Here is a 24,439-nt window from a genome sequence, read left to right as displayed (position 1 = left end):
GTGGCCAGAGTTGAAGAAGAGGCGACGGTCGGCGGTGCGGAGCTTCAGCAGCAGCGATGCTTAGCTTGGGCTCGGATGCACTTCCGTCGGGCTTCCGGGCGAGGGAGGGTGGCACGGGGTTGGCTGTGAGCTTTTGGTTCTCCTCGGCAGCTCACGGGGAAGGAAATGGCGACGGCAACACAGCGACGGCTAGCAATTGTGCGGCAACGGTGCTGTGGTGGCGGGGAGATGGGAAAAAAGAGGAATAGAGGGTCGAACGCTCAATTTTTAGGGGGGAGAGCGCATAGAGAGGCGGTGGGCGGTGTTGCGCTATCCTCGGTAGCGGCGGTGAGGCGGCGCCCATCTTAATTCCCGCGGCATGGCCGCTCTGTGCCGGTCATGTGCGTGCGCGGGCGCGTAAGTTGCGGATGTCAGACGCTCGGGTTGTGTGCTGTGAGGGTAGAGAGAGGGGAGAGAGAGCGAGGAGGAGTGAGAAAATCGTCGACGCATTCATTGCGCCGGCCGTTACGGTGGCGGGGCAGCAATGCGGCAGCATCGCGCTGGCGGAGAGAGACGACACGCATGGATAGCACGGCGCTAGCGCGCGTGCGCGCGATCGGACTGCGTAGGCGTGCGGGGAATGGGCCAAGAGGCGTGTTTGTGAGCCGAGCGCGGGGAGCGGAGGGGGGGAAACGGATCCGGGCCGACTGGCTGTTTGTTGGGCTGCGCAAAGAGGGAGGGGGAGAGATTGAGCCCAGGGAAAAAATAAAAAGGAAAAAAGGAAAATGTTTTTGGGATAAATTCAAACGAGAGATTTGAATTTGAATTTGGCATTAATTCAAATAAGAGTATTTGGATTTGAGATTGATTCAAACAGAATATTTGAAGTTAGAATTGAAATTGAGTTTGGCATTAATTCAAATAAGGGTATTTGAATTACGAGTTGGATTTAAAGCTCTGACTTTGGGAGAGGAGTTGGATTTAAAAGATTTGAACTCGATTGAATTTCAGATGAAAAGAATCTAAGAAATAGATTTGAATTTGAGAGAGGTTTAAATTCAAATCTCCACTCGAAGAACCATGAAAACAATTAAACCAAAATGCATATGATTCAAACTAATGCATGGATCAATTTAGAAATTAATTTGGTGCTCTCTGGAATACTTAGCCAAAATAATATACTTTAATATATACATATGAGTATATATACATCAAATATATATTTTCATGATTTTATGTTTGGTTAATAATTAGAAAAAAAATTAAACATGAGGGAATTTTGCTATATTCTAAAATGCTAAAACTCAGTGTGTTACACTTAGGGTATGTTTGCTTGCCCGTATGGATTTTCGTAGAGCTGCAGGGTATATAGTGGATGAGTAGAAGCAGGCTGAGCAGATACAGTGACTCCAAAAAGAATGGTGTTTGGTTGTCTGCATCTGCGGATGCAATGATCCTACACTTGAGAGTAACGAGTGGGCCCATTGCAGCATTGTAGCAAATGCAATGTATTCACCAGGCCAGACTTCAGAGAGAAGCACTTTTCGGACGTATCCACCGAACCAGACTCCAACCGTATAATTGCATCCGTGGATGCAGGAAGGAACAATGCATACAGGCAACCAAACGACCTTCTCAGTGGGAATATAAGCACAGACAGAGCTAGAATGCCCCTGATGCAGGCAACCAAATACACCTTTAGTGAAGGTGGTTGTACCCTCTTCCCACCAAAGATCAAATATCAGATTTGCTCCTTATGTGCCTCACCAAAATAGAATTTTGTTTTAGTGGTAGATGACGTACCCGTCGACAATGGGATATTTGTGGTGACTTCGTTAATCTTGAAGCTCCACATCTCTGATCTTCAGTAGATATTTTATGAGTGCATATATATATAGTGGTGTAAATGTGTACATATGTCTAAGAGTTATACCGATATTTGTTATAAAAAAAAGCTCAACCCTTTAAATCGGAGCTTGCTCTCTCCACACGGCACAATGCACTAACTGTTACGGATGCGTTAAAATTTCACAGGTATAAAATATGTGCCCCTTCTTAATATACTGACCCGTCCTATTTACACGCAGTTATCTTATTTGACACAAGAAAATATCTACGCTAGTGCTGTGTCAACTTGTCACCAATCTTTCTCTGTTTATTTTAACTCAACTTGTCACCAACCTACAAATGACATGTTCTTGGGCTGTTGGTGAGGTTCGGTTCAGCTACTGAACTGTCATCTGCCATTTCCAGATCGGTGACCGGAAAGTTATTTGGGCAAACAAACATTTTTCTTGCATCTCTTGCTCGTAGGCTTGTCTAATTTCGCAAATACAGCCGCATATGTTATCTAAATTCTCAAATTTGCCCTTGCTCATACAGTCATAACCCATGCACGTGTAAGTAGACTAGGCTGTTGTTTTTTATATGGATTCCAATTTGTCGATACCAGATCCGGATCACACTGCACCTGGAGAGAAGCAATGCAGATTTATGCTGCCTTGATGGCCGTAAACGCAACTGTCGGCAACTTGCTCAAGTCAAAGGTATCTATCAATCATGAAAGATTCAGAGATCTTCAGAAAATGGAAGAACCAAATAGTTGCCTGGAGTCTGGGACACTTGTGTGATCGTGGAGCCATCCATTTGAAATGAGCATAAAAGAGAATCACCTAAAACACGTAAGTCAATAATGGGCACAATTTGATACTTGTCGGACATCAGAGGAATGGAAAGAGAGACGTGTAATAACCAAAATTGACATTCTGGGATTTCCAGATAAGAAAGCAAGCACTCTGAATTCTCTTATCTATTCAGCATGAAACCGAAAAAACAACAGCTCCGATAATACAACAGCCTAGTAACTGATACACATCTAGGGGCTCAAGATAAAAGTGACCAAAGGTACGAGCCGATTTCACAATTTACCATGGGAAACGAGCAAACACTATATTTGCCTCTGCGCTCACTTGTGACGCGACAATGAGGAATTATCGGTCCTCTTTACTTCTAGCAATGCATTGGCTAGCTAAAGGCCTACTCCATAGCATTCCTCGCACTTCTCAGCCCAACTAACAGAGAAACGGAGTTTTGCAACCTGTCCACCTCTTCACCTCCTCATATGTTCAGGAATGATCCGGTGGACGAGCTCAATAGGGAGCCCTTCTAATTCTGCATCCCACATTTCAAAGGTAGGGTTAGAGAAAAGGGTACCAATGAAACATTGACAACATTAAGTGCAATGAAATGTTACCAGCTGCTGTGAAGTTGAACAACGGTGGTAGTGGCCGTCCATTTGGCAAGCAGACCTTGGGGTCCCGCAGCTCATCGAAGAATGGATGGGCACAAGCATCAACCTGAAAGGATGATTAAATATGTTTAATCAGAAAAGCGCTCAAGTTTCAAAGTAGTCTTATTTCCCCAAAATTAGAAAGGCCACTGATTCATGGTTCTTAATAATATGAACATGATAGCGCAAATATAATACTGCTTCAGATGACAATTAGCATATAGCAGAAATAATTTGTTTAGCTGAAGGAGAATGTAAAGCTTAGCATCAATAGCAGCCCATCTATACTAATTTGACTTTAATAATTGATTCAGGCAATTAAGATGTCAAATCATCCTTACAGCTGTGCAGCGCAAATTTGGTGAGTATTGAAGTAGCCTTGACACAAGATCAACAGCTTCAGGCGGCATGCGTTTACCAAAAAGCTGCATGAAAAACAAACTTATAGGTGAGCAGGTCAATTGTCTACAGCTGAACTAAAAAACCATAGAGATCACGGATTCACTAACCTTGTGCCATGGATGAGCTTTTATCTGAGGGAACTTGAATTCAGAGTAATTTGGGTTCATGCACCTGATTTCTTCTCTTGTTGGAGTACCCAAAATCTTGAATAAGAAAAATAAACCTTTAGTCTAGAAAGTTATGTTAGTGGATTTTATAACAAAATTTGACAGTGGATACAAACTTTTATTATTTCCACCAGTTGATCAACACCACTTTCACCAGGAAACAGAGGCTGCAATTGGGGGACAGAAGAGACATCAACAAATATTGTCCGCTGATACAGGAAAGGATATCTCGATGAATTGTCCAGCTGATTAAACCCAAATGTCCACAAAGTCCAAAATTGTATTTTTTGTAGTTTAGTATCATAATTTTCAGCAAAAAGAATTGAGGCCAGCAGATTCTACAATGGTAAATCAAAACTATCTCCCACTCGGATAGCGAGCAGTATAATCAGCTTGAAGAAAAGTGAACTTGTAGAATGAGATTCTATACCTGACCAATCAGAAGCTCGGCTATTACACAACCAACAGACCAGATATCAATTGTGGTGGTATACTCCGTAGCTCCAAATATTAGTTCAGGAGCCCTATAATACCGCGAGCAAATATATGATATGTTAGGCTCACCAGGGACCTGAAATGGAGTTTTTACATTGTTAAATGCATGGAGAAATTCATCAGGAACAAACCAAACGAGAGAAGCATACCAATTTCTTAGCGCTCCCAAAATCACAAATTTTAAGTTGATGTGTATGCGGATTGACCTGAAAGGTTAATCAAGTTGCAATAAGAAACATGCTCAGCAGTTTGAAGAAGACAGAATAGAAAATACTTAAAGATGTAAGCAGACAGATTTTGCATGAGAAAACCTGCAAACATACACTTACACTGCAAATCTGTATTACAGGTGACACAAGCAAGATGATGTCCAAAGGGTCAAAAAATGAAAGGGGAAAAATACTTGCAAAACCAACAACCCTCAAATTGCCCCCAAGAAAAAAAAGAGAGAGAATAAAGGAAACTTACCAGTAGATTTTGAGGCTTAATATCACGATGGCACACGCCGACAACACGATGGATGTATGCAAGCGCACGGCACATCTATGACAAGATGGAATAACAAATCATTCCTTAACAATCAAAGAATCTAAACTGTTGAAAAAGCTGATAGATGAAACGGAATATTTTCACAAACCTGATACGCATACAACTTAACATATATTATGGGTACACGCTGGTTCATCCGATTATAGTATTTGGCAACACGATAGACTGTCTCGGATACAAATTCAAGTACAAGGTTGAGGTAAACTTCTCCCCTTTGTGTTGTTGAAAAGAAGTGATGCTTTAGCTGAACTACATTTGGATGGTCAAGTAACTGCATTGTTTGGAGCTCTCTGTTCTTGTATCTCTTATCTTGTAGAACCTTCTTAATTGCCACTGTTTCTCCCGTTTCCAAGCACTTTGCCTGTTGTGCCAGATGTATTCAATGACTCTGGCCCCATCATTGTAAATTTCCATTTAAAGAAAGTAAGTGTTATATGAGGCCAAAAGATGTCACATAACTTACCTGAAAAACTACACCAAAGGAACCAGTACCGACGACACGTTCTGCCATGTACGAGACCTTCTGTAAGACAATTAGCACCGGTATCAATGATTCAATGTTGGAGTTTGATCATAGTATGTTCTAAAACAAAGAATGTACTATGTAGTAGGATAATACATTCAGAGGAAAAAAAATCAAAGCAAAAGTTTGCAGCCATTATAAACAAAAAATATCCAATAATCATAGCCACTAAAGCAGCCTAGTGCGATGTCCTCCCCAGAGAAGTTTTGAAAGGAAAAAGCAACTGGCCCTGCTTGCCCATTGTGCAGGGAATTTCTATGCTAATGCACTGTAATTGGTATTCAATGCTAGAACACATACGAGACAATAGTGAAGATATAGGTTAATACATCACCTGCTTTGGCTTCCCATTTTGACCTCCTATTGTTGTCACAATGATCTGTCCTGTCTCGGTTCCATTTCCATCAACAGTAACCCCTTCACTCTCCTATAGTCAGAGAAATACAAGGAATAAGTACCAAAAGTAGAAATGGTATGAGCTCAACGAACTATGGGTGAATGAAATCAAATAACCTTATCATTATAGCCGTCGACTTTATCATCACTAATTGTCATATCATTCATTTCTTTTGGAAGAAGATCTGCCCCTGCTTCTTCAGTTTTAACAGGCTTCATGCTAGTAGATGTGCTTGCCTCAGCATCTCTATTGGATGAAGACGATGATTTTTGGTCTATCCGCATAGGTTTGTCGTCAGTTAAGTGTGGTTCGATAACAATATCTCCTGCCCCATCCTGATCAAATTTTGGCCTTTTGGAGCCAGAGTCACCACCCTGACAAGAGTAATGAAAATTTTCAAAGCAACGTAAGCAAATAGCCAATTAGAAACTGATGAGATGATTTATTTCGTGATTCTTAAGCATTTATAAAAGAAGAAGAAATAAGCAAACGCTTTTTCAAATTTAAAAACTGTCATTTCCCATTTCCCTTTTTACCTGAACGGGAGCCATTTCCTGGTTAATCCGTTGAGTAAACTATTTCCATGAGAGTAATTTTAAGCCAACGAACTAACTGAAACCTGCACCTTATCCTTTGCTAGTAAAGCTTGGGCGACTAGGCTACCATCCATTGTCCATGAACCCGAAGCTCACAATGCTAACTCGTTACAGCCAAAACCGCGTCTCTTAAACTAGCTAGACAAAATAAACACTTCAGCAGAAACAAACAAGATATCGCCTTTAAAGAGCAAGGAGCTCAATGCCAAATCCACTAAAGCAAAATAAAGCACTTGCCACCTGATGAGGCAACAGGGCATGGCCGCCGTACAACGCTTTTCGAAGACAAGAGGCAGCGGCGTCAAGGCAAAGCAACAGAACGAACCAAGACGCTGCTGCAAGAGACGATCGAACGAATCCCACCGAAACGAACCCGAACCTTAGCATCGCGTCATGAAACACCCAATGCGGGTGCTCGGGCCACCAATCGCTGGTGTGGGGGGGGGGGGGTGGACGGGAGATCGAGCTCTCACCGGATCGGAGACGGATGAGCGGCCGGAAGCGATGCTCTTGAGCCGCCGCATCATATGCATCCTCCTCCCTCACCGGCCGCTGCAGCCCGACCCCGAGCCCAAACCCTAGCCTCACCCCGCCTCCGTCGTCCCCGTCGCCCGGCTCCTCCTCCTCCGCCCTCGCTATGCAGCCTTGCCGCTGCCGGAGGCCGCGATCTGGGAGAGAGGCGGCGGGAGAGGACCCTAGAAGCTTCGCGAAGCTTCTTCGGGGGTCGTCGTCGCGGCGAGAGGTGAAAAATTTTGGAGTGGGAAACGGAGGGAGGGAGGGAGGGGAAGGGTTCGCTCGCTGCACCACTGGATTTCACGGTGCTTTTTTTAGCTTTTGTGATTTGTGACTCGCGCTCTCTCTCCTCCGGTTGTTGCTGATGGTCTCCAAAATGGCAAAGTTGGAAGTCCTTTGCATTCAGCACCCTAGATTGTTGTTGTATCTTTAATTCGGGCTTTTTTCAAATGGTTATGAGGCTTGTTGTGTAATACCATTTTTTTTATAAATGTACCACCCACTTTTTTATGATCTAATTATGTGCGAGCCCAAAAAAAATGTGTTCGCGGACCAAACAACAATCCAAGTATATCCAAACTAAATAATAAATAGAATTTGGCATGTCAATGACGAGCTTGCATGTCATGAAGAGAGAAGGAAGAGAATTGTTATACCAAAGTTTCCTTCGTAGCTCTTGGGCCCATCTTTTTTTACCAAAACTTGGTAAGAACCTTTCCAAATCTTGAGTTTCGTCGAACTTTAATGTGTAGATAACTTTGTAACGTAACCAAACAACCCCTTGCACTTTGTGTCTAAGTAATTTGGATATGCTTTGTTCAGCTAGCTTGGTATTGGTTTATGTAGACTGAACACGTGATCTTAATCAGAAACATGCATGGCTATCAGGATTCATGTATACTTACATATGCTACAAGGTAACAGCACAAAGCTATAGTGGTGTGACACTTATAGCGGTATTGGTAGACTTAACTCATTGCTAAGTAAAGGGAGATGCTATAGTCATGTGAAACTGGTTTCAGATAGAATTATATCACTACAAAAGTAATGTCAATATGATATAGGATGTGTGGTTTATTCTAGTATTACTCATGGTAGAATTAACTCGATGTTAACCAATGGTGTGATGCTATAACGGTTGTGACTCATTGTGGTATTATGGGGATGGCATCCTAAACTCACTACATTCATTCTAGTACTATAAATATCAGCTATAACTCACTTAGATGCCAAACGACAAATTGCTAGCAATATGACACACTTTTTAATGCTATTCATGGTAAATATAGGCCACTACAAAATAACAACGAAATGGTCAAACCGCTTCTATGAAGATCGAACGGTTAAGCCACCGGTATGAAGATCGAAGAATGTGACGATGAATGTAACATTAGATCCAAACTTTAAATTGTACCAACTTTTTGTCTTAGAGAGATTTAAATAGGTTAGTCCATCACTACGCGGAGTGGAGAGAAATTACCTTTTGATTGTTTGAACTTTGAAGATAGGCGAACATCTTTGGTAATTAGACAATCTTCCGGGGTCCAAAGTGCAAAAGAGATCCAACCGGAATTTTTGGGCATAGGCGAGGGGAGTCGCCGGTCAAAGCTCCCGGGTGCGAGCCCAATCATTGCCACCACCGTCGGTCCCCGCGCGCCGGTCCCCTCCCATGCCTCACCCGTCCGATCCTCATGCCCACCCGATCGGACGACCAGTAGCGGGCAGAGCAAGCATACGGGATATCCGGCTCGCGGTCTGGTCTCCCGCCGCCCGCCGGTCGCTCGCGATTTGGGCTCGAAACCGGAGCGCGCGTGGCGGCCACTCCGCAAGCCCCGGTCCGCGGCCGGCCCAACGAAACCAACCTCTTCTTCCTCTTTCTGTTGGTTCTCATCCGGAACTGGGATGGAATCTCCTTGGAGCTGACGCCAATCTTAGCTGCACCTCTTTCAACCATAGGGTAGGGTTACAGTTGCAATTAGACTAGGTTATGGTACTAATCACGGACCAAGAACCACCGAAATGTTGGCTAGACTAGCTCTAGTCTAGCACCTCCATCCAGAACCCAGATGTCTTGGGAGTATGCATGACTGCTCGACTTCAGTTTAACTCCGAAGAACAGTTATTTTTTCCTCTGGATTTTCTTGTCCGTGTTTTGCTAGGGAACGAGGGGCCAGGGAACTTCCACGCTGAAGCTCAATTGGCGATCCTCTCAGCACCAGCAATGGAATTTGTGTGAACGCGTAGCAGCGTCAATTCGAGAAGCAACAGCTTATCAGGACGACACAATGCATCCGACAATCATTGGTCCGGGAACTTCGCTGCTGATATCAGAGAACGATGCGGCGATCGCACGTAGGACAAGCATGACCAGCAGGTCGCGCCGAGGACTGGCGCACTGATAACTTCTCGTCCGAACTAGCGTGACGTGAAGAACTGTACGCATGCACCGAATCTTGTCCACTGGTGTCGCCGTTTGAACTGCAAGCCTTCCCCGGTTACGTCCTCCATCGTCCTGCGTCTGTCAGGTCGCCGCCACCGCCATCACAGGTCAAGACGCAACCGCCACGACCATGATGGCCCTGCGTTGTGGACTACATCGTGCCTGATTCAGTGCTTGCTTCTGTCAGATCGGCTCCACAACGTCGAGGAGTCATCGGCTCGTGGCAGCAATCTAGAGAGTTTTTTTTTATTTTTTTTATTTTTTATTAAAAATTTAAATAAATAGATTTTTCATGAAAAAAATTACAAAACTAAACGCCTACCGCTCTCTCATGGGCGTACCACCTCCTGAGAGGGCGGTAAGCAGTCCTACAGACTCTTACCTCTCTTTCATGGGGCGGGTAGGTTTATAGCTCTCTGAAGGGGCGGTAAGCTACTGTCGGTGAATCAGGAAACAGGGGTCCCCGAGTCCCGAGACCAGATCAGCAATTTGCCACGTGGTGCCCTCCCGCGGGGATCATCTCCGCAAGGTACGAGAAGATTAAGTCCCGGGAGAGGGTGCTCGGGGGTCATGAACTGCGGTCCCCGAGTACCCGAGTTCCCCGATGATCCGCGAAGACCAAGTGCCGGGAAGAGAGTACTCGGAGCCGTGAGCAGTGGCCCCCAAGCATCCAAGTCTCCCGACGATCAGAAAAGTTGAGTACCGAGAAGGGTGTGCTCGGAGCTGTGAACAGTGGCCCCCCGAGCCCCGAGTACCCCGAGGGCCCAAGAAAGATAGTTCCGGGAGAGAGCGCTCGGGGCCGTGAACAGCGGCCCCCGAGCACTCGGTTCCCCGAGGATCTGAACAGTCAATTCCGGGAGAGAGTGCTCGGGACCATGAACAGTGGCCTCCGAGCATTCGGTTCCCCGAGGACCAAGAAAGGGCATACCTGGGAGAGAGTGCTCAGGGTTGTGAACAGTGACCCCCGAGCAATCGGTTCCCCGACGACCTAAGAAGTCCTTCGCCGGTGGTCCCCACAAAGGTCTAGCGGTGAGGTGTCAACCAGTGAAAGGTCCGATGCCGCATTTAAGAGGGCGCGTGGCCTGTTACTTCCCACTGCTCCTGCCACGCTCGGTGTCAGTCCCTGCCACATTCTGGTAGAAGGGTGTGGGGACATTTAATGCACGGGTCCCATCCCGCGTCATCCGGCGCGCCTCGGGATAGCATCGCGAGGCCCAAGGCGCCCCGTCTACCGCCCTGCTGTGTCAGACGTACAAGACCGAACGGGCACGCCGGGCTGCTCGGTGGCTGCCCGGTGGGCCCTCTCCGCGGCGCCCGTCGCGGAACGACATCATGACAACCGAGACCAGACGGGGGCGCGTTTTCAACCCCCCATCACTTCGCGCAACAACCCATGATGGTTGCTTTCCATTTATAGCACCTTAGAACTCGTGCTCTCCCTTTCTGGGCACGCTACCGCCGGCGAGTATTTAAGAGAAGCCGGTGGATACGAAAAGAGGATCCGCCCCCGGACCCAGAATGAAGATCGAAGACAGAAAAACACTCCAGGACAAACACATAATCTGAGATCACCGAAGAACAAGGAGCCCGAAGCTCTAGGATAGACAAACATTCTTGTAACCAGCAACATCCCTGAGAGACATTCTCAGTGCATTTATAGCATCCACACATGAGTAGAGTATTACGCTCAGTGCGGTCCGAACCTGTCTAAAAATTCCTCCAATTCATTTACTACATTCTGCATCCGATCATTCCATTCCACATATCATCGCATTTATGCCCATTTATTTCTCCCGCAAGACAGATTCAGAATCATCCTTCCGGCCGAATCTCAAAGGGGTCCCTCCGGATCCCTGCTTTAGGAGTTCACCCTCCAATAGCTCCAGTAAATATCGGTGAACAGTACTCCGAAGTTCAATTTCACTCCTACCTTCTCTATATGAACAGTAAATGTCGGAGAACACTACTCCGAAGTTCAATTTCACTCCTACCTTCTCTATTCAAAACAGTGATATTATGTCGCTCCAAAAATCCTAAAACTCTTTGTACCTGTTACATAATCTATGTGTAACACATTTTAATTGAATTCACCCAAAAATCCTGTGTAGAATTTAAACTAAAATTCTCCAAAAAAGACTACTTTTATAACTTTTAGCAATTTTTAGGGTCTCAAATAAATTTCTAAAAATCTGGTAAATTTCACTAATATTCTTTTTATGTGATGTGATAATTTCTAAAATTATGTGATGTGAAATTGAACTTCGGAGTACTGTTCACATATGGCTGTAAGCCTACCCGCCCCGTGACTGCTTACTAACCGCCCATGAGAGGACGGTAACTCGGTAAGTGTCTAATTTTGTTATTTTTTCCATAAGAAATTTATTTATTTAAATTTTTAATTGAAAAAATATAAAAATAAAAAAAAGCTCCAGTCTAGATCTTCACCCACCTTACTGCCTGGGCCACCACGAAACGAAGCTGGGATGTGCGGGAACAACACGGGTCGGACGAGGAATTCCCCAGGCAGCTCAGGAGTTTTTTATTTTTCTATTTTCTAACATTAATATTTAAATAAATAGATTTCTGATGAAAATATTTGTAGGAATAAGTATCTACCGCTTTCTCGTAGAGCGGTTAGGCCCTTACCGCTCCTTTAGAAAGCGGTAAACACTTATAGTACCGTGGCAGCACCTTACCATCACTTATGTAACAGTTAGGCCCTTACCATCTTGATGAACATTATTGTGTCAGAAGTACTATTTACAGCTCTATTTTTCTCTCATGTTTTCTCTGTATAAACCAGTAGTCTTATGTTGTTCTAAAAATCTTAGAACTTTTTTACGTGTTTTATAATCCATGTTCAACCCATTTTAATTAGATTCAACCAAAAAACTATGTAAAATTTAAACTAAAATTCTCAAAAAGACTATTTTTATAAATTTTAACAATTGTTAGGGTCTTAGATTAATTTTTAAAAATCTATAAAAAATCACTAATATTCTTCTTCTGTAATGGATTAATTTCTAAAATTATTTTTAGCCCTAGGTTATATGGTGAAAAGGTAAGTTCTTTTGTAATGCTCTATTTATATGCATTTTTATCATTTCATGTGATATTCTTCTTTTTATTCAATTTGAATTCAAACATACACACCCCTTGACTGCGCCAGAAGTATTGTTCATAGCTCTATTTTCCCCTCCTATCTTCTCTGTACAAAATAGATAACTTGTGTTGCTCCAAAAATCTGGTAAAATTCTCTAATATTCTTCTTATGTGATGGACTAATTTCTACTTTCCAATTGTATGAATTTGGCTATTACGTTCTCCACTAACCAGGTGTGTCAAAGAGCAAATGGCCACATGACTCGGTTTAAGTATGAAATGATAACATCCTACTACTAGTAGAGCATCTCTGTTGTGACTCACACTTTAGACACGAAGCGACCACACAACAGAGCTTTAGACATGAAATACCAACACTTTGTCGTGCATCAAGCTTTAGACATTAAATGTCCACACGACTCAGCTTTAACCATAAAACAACAATACCTTTGTCCTAACTTAGGCTTTAGATACGAAACTGACCACACGATATAGCTTTAATCATATAAATGTCAACACCTCTATCCTGACTAAGGCTTCAGACGCGAAGCAACCACACGATAGAGGTTTAAGCATGAAATGACAATTCAGGGGTTGATTTGCTGAAAAGCGGTAGTCATTTCATGCATGAGTTGTAAACGATTTTTATAGAGCTACCTCAACACATGCATGTGCTTTTATAGACTCAAGCACCTAACTCCATAGGGCGGTTGCTATTGGAGATGGGTTTACTTAACTCGTTTACTTCACTCGTTTGTAAACAGCTCAGAGTGATCTAAAGATAAGAATTATGGATTATTGGAGATGAGTTTACTTCACTAGTTTGTATAACCATTTCTTTTTCAATAATGACTAATATCCCAGATACGTCATGGTATGGAATTCTTTGGACTACAAATAAAACTAAATAGTAGAACAGGGTCTCATAATTAACGTTCAACAAATTAGGATTCATTTAGCAAACTATTTTTTATCTTTCATTTAAACTTATTTTCCTGATTCTTCTAGTTTCTTTAATGGGTCAAAAGTGTCAGTGTCCCTGCTTTTCTGATTTGAAGTCATCGCCTTGCCCCTATTTTGCAATGGACGGTTCACAGCGTCAAGTCAGAGAGTTTGATCAGAAACTGAACTATTTTACCCTTACATGGCTATAAATAGCCAACCAACGGTGGAAACATGGTTGCAAAACAGAAGAGAAGCGAGAGAGAGGGGGGGCAGAGAGGAATGCTTCCAGCGGACCCAAGTGCTCTACGTATTTAGGCTTGTCCAGATTTTGTTGTGATTGCAAGAGCAAAGCTACAAGATGGAGGGCTAGAACTTCGACCAAACTATGATAGGGTGTTCCTCATATGCTATGCTATAGTGAATTTTGTTCCTATGTGCAACATCAGTTGGATTTTGAAGGTTCTTATTATTTTTTTCTCATGAGTTGCAGAAAATACAACCTTTTCATGTGGAAGGGTGTGTTGGAGGAGAACATAAGCCACACTATCGAGGAAGTGATGAACCAAAATGCACATGCAGAGTACAAAGTAGAAGTTTTACATGACATGAGGTTACAACTGTCTGCTCTGAAAGAAGTGCCTATGAAGATGAATGAAATGGAAACTGTCTAAACCACCTTGAGATAATAATGTTTGTGCTTATACTTGGTATGGTCTGAATGATGACTAGGATGTAAGGTTTCCCAGATGTAACATGCAGTGTAATATTAAATATTTATGTAATGAAAAATAAATAGAACTGACTGGTACTTTAACATCTCGTATCAGAGAAAAGATGTGAGGGGGAAATAGAGCTATGAACAATACTTCTAACACGGTCAAGGGTGTATGTGTTTCAATTCAAATTGAATAAAAAAAAGAATATTACATGAAATGATAAAATATATATAAATAGAGTATTATAAAAGAACTCACTTTATTGTCATATAACCTAGGGCCAAAAATAATTTTAGAAATTAGTTCATCATATAAGAAGAATATTAGTGATTTTATTCCAAATTTTTAGAAATTCATCTGAGGCCCTAACAATCGTTAAAAGTTATAAAAGTAGTCCTTTATAGAATTTTAGTTTAAATTCTATATAGTTTTTTTAATCAATTAAAATGGGTTGCACATGTATTATAAAACATGTATAAAAAATTCTAGAATTTTTAGAGGAACAGAAGACCACTATTTTGTAAAAAAAAATGAGAGAAAAAAATAAAGCTATAGACAGTACTTCTGATATAGTACTGTTCACACGAGGTTTACCGCACTCTGATAAGTGGAAAGGACCTAACCACCCATCAAGGAGCGTAAGGCGCTGCTACTATACTATGTATGTTTACCGTCCTCTCTACAAGAGTGATAAGATCTAACCACCATATTAAAAAAATGATAGACGTCTATTTTTATAAATTATTTTATCAGATATTTATTTATTTAAATATTAATGTTAGAAAATATAAAAAGAACTCGGCAGCTCCGCTGTCTTTGCTTCTCTGCAGTCCGCACCACGGCCGGCTAACTACGCGCGGTACGAAGGGCACGCTGGGGCCGAACGCGGCAGCCATACCATCCGGCACAAGGACCGTGCGGCCCGTCAACTCGACAACTCGTTGGCATCTGCCCTCGTTTCCACCAGCCCGCCTGGGCCGTCGTACCGCCCGTTTCCAGCACAGGGGCCCTTCGTACCGCGCGTAGGACAGCCCGGGCCGTGCGGCAACAGATGGTGGGTCGCAAATCGCAAGCGCGTTTAGGTGCCACGTACCGGAACCGATCGAACCGCACCGCCGCGTCGCGCCGACTAGTTCGGCGCGGCCAGCCTCGCTTCGCACGTTCCTCCCCACTGGCCGCGCGGCTTCGCCTGCCTGCCTGCCTGCCAACTCGCGAATCCACCAGGCCGTGCTGTACGCGTCCACGCCACCACCCCACACGCGCGCCGGAAACAACGCGTAACTGCAACCTGCGCGGCCACCCAACCGCCGCGCCATTTATTTACACGCCTTGCCTTCCCCGGCTCCACCTCCACCTCCACTACCACTCCACCAGCACCACAAGCCAAAGCTTCAAGAACCCAACGCGCAGCAGCAGCGTCCTACGTTACGATCACCATGGCCTCGCGCTACGACGTGGAGAAGGGCGGTAGGAACGGAGAGGGGGATTACTCGGCGCCGGCGCCGGCGCCAGGGCAGTACCCGCAGCGCGAGGGGGAGAGGGAGAGGGAGTGGGTGCCGTGGTTCGTGCCGGCCATCGTGGCCGCCAACATCGCGCTGTTCGCCGTGGCGATGTACGTCAACAACTGCCCCGCCCACGCCGCCTCCTCGCGCCGCGGCGGCGGGGCCTGCGTCGCTGGGTTCCTCCGACGCTTCTCCTTCCAGCCGCTCAGCGAGAACCCGCTCTTCGGCCCTTCGTCGGCCACGTAAGTGCAAGCATCCATCTCCAGCTTCCTTCAGTTACAGTTCCATATCTTCATCCGGTTCTTGTTGCTGATTGCTTCGATTGAAACAAATTTGAAGCTTCTTCCTCGACTAGAGATCAATCTACTAGAGATAGATGGAAACCATGTCAGATGCAAATCATAACCGATTCTATCCTATCTCTGATTGTCTTGTCATTCAAGTCAGATACTCTAACAGCTTCATTACAGATATGAGATTCGGAATTGTTTTGCCATGTATTGTTCTCGACGATTGGTGAAATGGGTGACGATATCTTACATCGCAAAACTATCTTTTCCCCAGTCTACAGAAGCTGGGAGCACTTGAGTGGGACAAAGTTGTGCATGAACACCAGGGATGGAGGCTCGTGACATGCATCTGGCTGCACGCCGGCGTTCTGCACCTGCTAGCCAATATGATCAGCCTCGTGCTCATCGGACTCAGACTTGAGCAGCAGTTTGGATACGGTATGCACCGCTCTTATGTAAAATTACACCGCCCAAGACACCGACTTGATAGTACTCTACAATATCTGAATCTGAATTAACGTTTCCGTTTTCTTGTAGTGAGAATTGGTATCATCTACCTTGTTGCTGGCGTCGGGGGCAGCGTGCTTTCGTCTCTATTCATCAGGAACAACATCTCTGTTGGCGCTTCTGGAGCTCTGTTTGGACTGCTTGGAGCCATGCTGTCGGAGCTCTTCACCAACTGGACCATTTACGCAAACAAGGTGCATTTCTTCCCTACTGTCTATACCCACAGAACTTCTTCACATTGCAGTGCAAATCTTTCTGCAGTAAATGTAGTTTCCAAATTGAGGCTCACTTGGGTCATCTGCGATCCTGCAGGCTGCAGCTCTGCTGACCCTCTTGGTCGTCATCGCGATCAACCTCGCGATAGGCATCCTCCCGCACGTCGACAACTTTGCGCACATCGGAGGATTTCTCACTGGTTTCCTCCTCGGATTCATCCTCCTCGTGCGCCCGCATTACGGCTGGATGCAGCGCTATGTCCTGCCTTCCAACGTCAAGTACACCACCAAGAAGTACCTGGCTTATCAGTGGGTGTTGTTGGCCGTGGCTTCCATCCTCGTTGTCATCGGGTAAGCATCGCATCCACATGCTGCTGCCGCTTCCTCGGCCAACCTAACATGCCACTTGATCTATCTTATGCACACTGATGCTAATCTATTGCATGCTGTCAGCTTTCACCCCACCCCCCACCCCCCCGCCAAAAAAAATTATACTCTGTCAGTTAGATCGGTTTGGCTCATTTTGAACTCATGTTTATGGTGCGTAACATGCGCAGATTCGCGGTTGGGATGGGGATGCTGCTCAGAGGAGTGAACGCGAACGACCACTGCCAGTGGTGCCACTACCTCAGCTGCGTTCCGACCTCGAGATGGAGCTGTGGCAAGTGAATTTGTGCAGACACCAGGGACTAAAGCCAGGAGACGGGCCATGAGCGCATTTTTCGCGCAAGCATTTCGACGCATAGATACAACATTTACTGTACATAATGTCAGAAGATGACTCCCCGAGTTTATGAGTTATGATGTTATGACTACCTGATTTATTGATGATTCATTCTGTTAATTCAGCTATTTGAAATGCGTGAACCTTGGTTCTTACACCTTCGCACATGAGTGCTTTGTATTCTGTATTCCTAGTCGTGTTGTCTATCCCCCGACAAGAACCGATTTTTTTTAAAAGCTTAACCAGAATCGATTTTCCCAACCAGAATCATGGGCCAACTTTGATAAGTAGCAGTTTAGTACATATGCAAGCTTCTATTCGGTCCAAAAAACAAATTGGGTCAAACAACGATCTGATATACGGAGTAGGAGCGGTCTATCGGCCATAGAAAAGGGAGGTCTAGCAATCTTAGCTCTTCAGAAGTTCAATCGGGCACTTTGATTACGGTGGTTGTGGTTTTAATGGGAAAAACTTGAGAGCCTCTGGATAAGACATCTGGTGCCATGCCGATATAGTTTTGTTCCACTCTTGCACCAAGATCACACTTGAAAATGGAAGGAAGACAACCTTCTGGTGCGCTCCATGGTTGGATGGGGAGGCCCATCGCTTGAAAAATGTAAGGAAGATCACACTTGAAAATGTAAGGAAGATAACCCCATCGCTTTACTTGCACTCGAGAAGAAATAATAGAATAGTGGCCAATGTCTTCTAGGATAACAATTGGATCCGTGACCTTTGTCGTAACTCGATAACAGACTTAGCCTATCTCCAACGGAGACGATTTCCATCCCGTAAAACATTGTAGCAACACGTTTTTTGACATTTGCCGATTGGAGCTGGCGGAAGGGCTCTCTAACGGAAGCTGTATCGCGTGCTACAACAATACTAAAGGATGCTGGCGTCGACAAATTTGCGGGAAGAAAAAGGAGCCCGTATCACTGTAGCACATGGATGACTGTGGACCCGGAGAGAGAGGGAGAGGATTGGAAGGTAGGAAATAGAGTAACTGTTAGAGATAAAAAAAAATAGGAGATACTGTAATAGTATTAGGGGATGTTGTAATATTATTATAGGGGATGAATTTTTAAAGTTTCTGTTGAAGATGACCTTAATCATTGAGTTTGTCGTATTATAGAATAGAATCCATACAGTGCAGCTAAACTAAATGGATGACACAACCACCTGAACACCCACACCACATGGAGCATATACATCCAAATCCGCCAATCTGGCCCAGTTTGCGGACATGCCAAACAAAGGATACAATAAAATAATTCAAAAGGTATGGGCGCCACCTAAACACAAATTCTTTTCATGTCTACTTATTTGGGATCGAGTTTGGACAGCCTAATGCTTACTACTTCGACGTTGTACCAACTAATATTTCTGTCCAATATGCCTTCGTAATCTGGAGACCTCGGTGCACCTATTTAATAAGTGTGTGGCTACTAGAAGAATTTTGAAACATGTTGGGGGTGGCTACACCTTTCATCCTTAAACCCTTCTGCATAGACCAGCAAAACCTCCATTAAAGTGTGGTGGAGAGAACGAACCTACCAAGTGGGAAGCTTGTAAAAAGGCGTTAAGACATTGATTATCTTGATCCTCTGGGAGTGATGGAAAGAACAAAACTTGTGGATTTTTCAGGCTGAAGAGCTTACTGAAGAAGCAATATTCAACAGGATACAAGATGAGTCCATGGTCTCAGGTATAGCAGGCGCTCATACATTATCAACTCTTAGAGATAGCCGTGAGACTTCATCTTAATATGACTCTCTGATTCTTTTATTGTACTTTTTTTCGTATCCTTACATCGGCTTTAAGGATTGCCCAACCTGTATGCATGTAATCGCTCCGTAAGCATGTTTGATGTATCTTCTTCTCTATCTGATATAATCACCTACTTGGTAGCTTTAAAAAAAATCTAGGGAGTAAGAGCAGCACCGAGTTGTAAGCACGAGCAGCATGAAGGCACGGAAGATGGATCCGCCCGGGAGACCCTCCCCATCCTTCCTAGCTGCCTCTTGCCGCCAGTGAGCCCAGACTCCCCTCCGCCTCCGTCTCCGACCTCCGCCTCCACGTCAGTGGCCTTTTCTCCCCTACCCTTCCTTCGTCACCATGTCGTCAGCTAGCATTCTTCATTCCTCGAATTCCGAAGCCAGCTCACCTTCAACCAACTCAGCCCCTCCCTCCCCGTTCGTTGCGAGCTCGAGTTGGCTACCTCCCCTGTCGGGCGCTGCAAGCCCGAGCCATCCACCACCGCCTCTCGTGGAACCTACCGCCCAGGTTGGCGCAGCGGGGGGTCGGACTGAGGCGCGTCGCCACGAGGCTCGGTACGATGCACGTCGCAGGCACATGGGAAACAATACAGTGAGGGTCTATTGGGCTTAGGAGAAGAGCCGAGCCATGCTACCAAAGTGAGGGCCCAGGAGAAACAACAGGGGAGAATTGCATGGGCTCGATGGATAGCTCGGCAACTTATTGAGACATGCTGGTTGTCGATCTCCGTCTGGAACCCCACTTGGACACTGGAGCACACGTCGGTTAGCGACCAATAGTAGCGAGGTTGCGTCGACGAATGCACAGCGGAGTTCCTGCTTGTGAGGATCAGGTGCTTTAATATAGTGGTGCCATGCCGCGAGGCAGCAAGTGGGGGTATAAGGGTTATTTGGTATAGTTCTCTCTGATATAAATTTTTTAAAGAAGTGATTTTATGATTGAAGTAATTTTGTGGCTGAAAATGATTTTTTTAGTGATTCTCTATAATAAATTTTATATAGTAAGTGATTCTACATAAAAAGTGAATTTGGAAAAACTATTTTTTTTTCAGCTCATAACATTTAGTTTATTTCAGTAAATCACTCTTGCAGATTTTACTTAAAAACTAAAACTAAAAACTAATATTTGACAGAGCTCCCCTAATTTTACTCGAAAAACTCCTCTAAGAACTCTACTAAATATATCCTATGTCTATACTTTACTTATTGAGTCTCCATCCACTCCGCTTCTAACAGGACGGGTTTATTATTATTTTAATTATATCAGAAGCAAAATAAGATGAGATACCAATCAAGACAGGACAGGAGAGAGTCAAAGTCTGCCTCATCTTAGAGTATATGTGTACAGGGGCAATGTGTTTTACATGAGCCTAGAATTCGAACAGGCTCGTATGTAAATATCACTGGGCCAGCTCCAAACTATAGACAAACAATTAGCCTCAGCTCCATATATAAGGTTCGAGCTCCTACTCGGATCCAATTTCCTCATTTCTTCGCTGCTCCACTCTGCTGCATCCAGACCTCTACTTCCAATTTGCAGCAAGATGATGGTATCTATCCTCTTTATCCTAGTTGTGTAGCTCGGGAGGTCAATTTCACATGGAGATCTCGTCACAATTTCGATTTTGAGGTGAAAATTGTTAATAGAAATGCACAAAAACGTTGTGTTTTTAGCTACAAATCACGAAGGTTCAGATTTGAGTTCTAAGATTTATTTTCTTTTAGCTCTTTGTTTTAATATATATATATATATATATATTAACGAGTTGTTAGTTTATAATTGTGTGCTCCTGACGGGGGTGGGTGTAAGTCTTCGTTCCGTAGGACCGAGCGGGGCAGGAAAAAATCCAACTAGCCTCGGGGCCGGGCAGGGCGTCAGTGCAGGACATACTAGTGGGTACGGACGGAGTAAAAAAAACCAACCCCTCCCCGCTGCATCTACATCTGCAGCGACGGGCACGATGCGACGTCTAATACCCGTCGGTTTCGGGAGCAGCAGCCTGGGCGCGCACGTCGGGGATCACGTCGGAGCATGGCCGGGAGACGCGCGAGCTCGGCGAGCACGTACGTCCCCGGGCGACGGGCAGACGCAGCGAGGACGCCGCGTCGCCACGGGAGGCCGACGGCAGCTCCGCGCGCTATTGTTTGCCGTCGAGGCAACGACCGTGACAGATGGAAGTCGCGGTCGGGTAGAAAACCAATGCTGTTCTTCAGACACCGAGGCCGATCGATTCAAAGTACACGCCCTATTTGCCGAAAGTCTTGCCATCGACGATTGGAAACATCATTGCCTAACCGCGCACTAATGCGTCACTGTATGCAGATAGGATCAAGCCCCCAGACTCCAATGTAATTTATCTGGTATACTCGAATACTCGATGGAACTAGCATCGCTGAAACAGAGGAGCGACGTGCTTGCGAACAGGTTACAAATATTTTCGTGTTTACCGGACGATTCCGTCCGTATCGTATTTATAAACCAAACAGTTATTGATCAAACATAAAATTAAAATTCAAAATAAATAAATTTTTTGATAAAATTCAATCAGTTTCTATCGAATTCCATCAAATTATTATACGATTACCCCGGTAACTACGGTTACCACTATGAACCGGTAACTGTTTGTAAAATGGTAACTAAAAACCTGCTTGCGACTGAACTCTGAACTGGTCAACTGAACAAAACAGTATGATGCAATGGTCCCAACAGCTCACAAGAAAAGCTAGGTGGATTATCTCGTGTACGCCGCAACTATTTTTTATTACAGGGAGCATAATAAAAGAATATTGAAAAATTAGATTTACTATTTTTTGACTTTTTAATATTTATTTATAAATCTATCAATATTTAATATATTCACTTAATTATGAGGAAAAAAGATGTAGTTTTATGTATGCACGTAATTTTGAGATGTAATGGACAATAATACGAACCTAACTAAATTTGTTTCATATTATTTTGAGTTTTAGATATTTTTCTATGCATTTTAAATTATTTCAACCGATTTATCAATATAGCTATTATTCCTTCCACATTTTTTTAGAATTTCGAAAAAAATTATGTATGTATATACATACATATACATACACATATATGGATATATACGTATCCGTGTGTGTATATATATATATATATGAAACACATAAATCATCACTACAGTACTCAACGACTAGAATCGCCGTCATTACAGTACTCAACGACTAGAATTGCTCCAATTCTTCGCCTTTGTAGCTACGGTACTCAACCACCAGAATTGCTCTCATGCTTTGCCTTTTAATATATGTAATAGACGACATATCGATGTGCAAGCCACTGCAAATCGTTGTGGTTTTGGTGCTGATATATTTTCCATGTGGCCCAACGAAAATGTCAACTCAACTATGAAGTCTTCTTGGTGACGAGGTCATCGGTTGTCGTCGCCACTAAAGTAAGAACCCGCCGTCCGAACATACGCATCACACTAGATGATGAGGAAAAAATTGGAAACACTACTCGATTGGATCAAACATACTCCAAAAAGTCCCTATCACATCAAAGGTATTTTTCACATCGATGCTTCACATCTTTTTTACTCGCAGAAAGAAACGGAAAAGGGCTAAAAGATAAAACTGCACCCAACCGGAACAAACGCCATGCACTGGGATTGACGGCCGAGACCCGCGAACTCACCACGCACCACGGCTCCGACGTCGAGAGCGGCGCGCACGGAGGCCGGGACGCAGGCCCGGAACGCGGTGTCCATACCTACGCGCGGACGGCGCCGGCGTCCGTGAACCGGAGACTGTCGCCGTCGACGCGAGCCGCCCACCTCTCGCCGGCAGCAGCCTCCGCGGCGCCACGGGCCGGGTTCCCCGCCCACACCGCGCCGCGCAATGCCCGCCGCGTGCTTGTGGTCGCCGTTGCTGACGACACGGAGAGCCGGGCCCCCTCGGCGGTGTGGTGCGCCTCGAAGTCGAGCGGCTCGTCCTCGGCGCGGGCGTCGCGCCCGCAGGACGTGGCGTCGGCTACGACCGCGCCGGGACCGAGAACGCGGCTGTCCGCGGCGCCGCGGCCGTTGTGCCATATCGCGAGACAGTACGACGCGGAGCAGAGCGCCGCGGCGAATAGGAAGGTCAGGAGGTCGACGCGCGTGAGGGCGCCGCACCTCCTGCCGGCGCGGGCGCGGGCGCGTCCGACTGGGGAGCCGGCGTTCGTCATGGCCGGCGAGGGGAGAAGGAGGAGGACGACGACGACACGAGGCAGAGGAAACGGGAGAGGGGTGTACAGAACGCTTTTGAGGGAGGGTGGTTCAAATAAATGAAGAACCGAAGGTTTTATACGGTAAAGGTTCCAATTAAGAGGTGAGTTAGACCGTGTTAATCTATGGTTAGCATAAGCACCTATATGGATTATGATGCGTAATTACGATGCTTAATTTTTGCCGATAGCTGATTTTTTGGGCTCCGGAACGATGAAATGAAATCAACGTTCTAAAAAGTAGAACTAGTATAATTTTTGTATAAATATAAATCATGCACCAAAATTTACATAGTTGCTCCGCACTACAACTCCTGCATACAAGAAAATATACGAAACACTAACAGTTTTACGTGTTGAGACGAACGATTGTGTCTCCATCCGTGCGAATATCCGCCAAAAGTAGGCGAATATTTGGGTTCATATCCGTTGCTCCAGAGCTGTGACCCGAACAGGATATACGGCCTCACATAAACAATTCAGTTTTGAATGCCTCTAATGTTAGAACCAGAGATACAAGATAATGGATAGTTTTGGGTCATTAATTAGTTTTTCTATTTAATTAGGTGAGAGTGAATCTTTAGTTTATTGTTTTTTTAAAAAATTGACACAATGATTTAAAAATATAAAACTTGTATCCTTAACTAGAATACATCCACATAAGTACTTAAAAAAATAAGTATGTGTGGATATGAGTGCCTATGTGCGTCGACTTATCCTTAAAAAAAACAGTCTTGAATGATTGATCGCCCCCGACGAGCACGAGCTGGTTTTGCAATTGGATGGATGTGCGAGTGGTTCGTGTTGACGTGCTTCATCTCGTGTGTTGACTCGATTTGGGCCGAGTTGCTATCCGGGCGTGCGGGCCCCGACCAGGCCCAACTCATACGATGGGTCAGGGACAAGCTAAGCTTCGGCCCGATTACACTTAAGTCCGTAAGATCATCTTCAATCATATTTCTTTCATTTTCTTTCCTGATTTTATTTTCAACAGCTTCACTTCAAAGGGATTTGTAAAGTAAAATAAGAAATAATTTCGTCCTAAAAATAATGACCTTAAGAATCTCTTCGTG

The 24,439-nt window shown here is 44.6% G+C and overlaps 3 protein-coding genes across 4 annotated transcripts; 1 reads left to right on the top strand and 2 right to left on the bottom strand.

Annotated features, from left to right (window-relative positions):
• Positions 1–2,722: 2,722 nt before the first annotated feature.
• On the bottom strand, positions 2,723–7,245 carry LOC133907389 (shaggy-related protein kinase alpha-like). 2 transcript variants are annotated; one of them, XM_062349421.1, is made up of 13 exons: positions 6,871–7,245; positions 5,918–6,175; positions 5,739–5,831; positions 5,345–5,404; positions 4,970–5,242; positions 4,801–4,875; positions 4,482–4,538; positions 4,268–4,408; positions 3,954–4,004; positions 3,778–3,873; positions 3,610–3,693; positions 3,233–3,335; positions 2,723–3,150 (listed from the first exon to the last, which is right to left on the bottom strand). In XM_062349421.1, exons 1-13 carry the CDS (start codon positions 6,928–6,930, stop codon positions 3,089–3,091), a joined length of 1,413 nt encoding a protein of 470 aa, XP_062205405.1. In that variant the 5' UTR covers positions 6,931–7,245; the 3' UTR covers positions 2,723–3,088. The 2 variants fall into 2 exon arrangements, with proteins under 2 accessions (XP_062205405.1, XP_062205406.1); XM_062349422.1 differs by having other exon boundaries at positions 5,345–5,401.
• Positions 7,246–15,451: 8,206 nt separating this feature from the next.
• Positions 15,452–17,494, top strand: LOC133907523 (RHOMBOID-like protein 2). Its single transcript, XM_062349577.1, has 5 exons — positions 15,452–15,857; positions 16,180–16,343; positions 16,443–16,606; positions 16,725–16,978; positions 17,185–17,494. Exons 1-5 carry the CDS (start codon positions 15,550–15,552, stop codon positions 17,294–17,296), a joined length of 1,002 nt encoding a protein of 333 aa, XP_062205561.1. The 5' UTR covers positions 15,452–15,549; the 3' UTR covers positions 17,297–17,494.
• Positions 17,495–22,336: 4,842 nt separating this feature from the next.
• On the bottom strand, positions 22,337–23,429 carry LOC133907605 (uncharacterized). The gene has a single exon (XM_062349677.1). The coding sequence runs from the start codon at positions 23,325–23,327 to the stop codon at positions 22,875–22,877; it is 453 nt and encodes a 150-aa protein (XP_062205661.1). The 5' UTR covers positions 23,328–23,429; the 3' UTR covers positions 22,337–22,874.
• Positions 23,430–24,439: the final 1,010 nt, after the last annotated feature.

Source organism: Phragmites australis, chromosome 24 (genome assembly GCF_958298935.1).
Source record: "Phragmites australis chromosome 24, lpPhrAust1.1, whole genome shotgun sequence".
Taxonomy (NCBI): domain Eukaryota; kingdom Viridiplantae; phylum Streptophyta; class Magnoliopsida; order Poales; family Poaceae; genus Phragmites; species Phragmites australis.
This window is presented reverse-complemented; position numbering and strand designations above follow the sequence as displayed.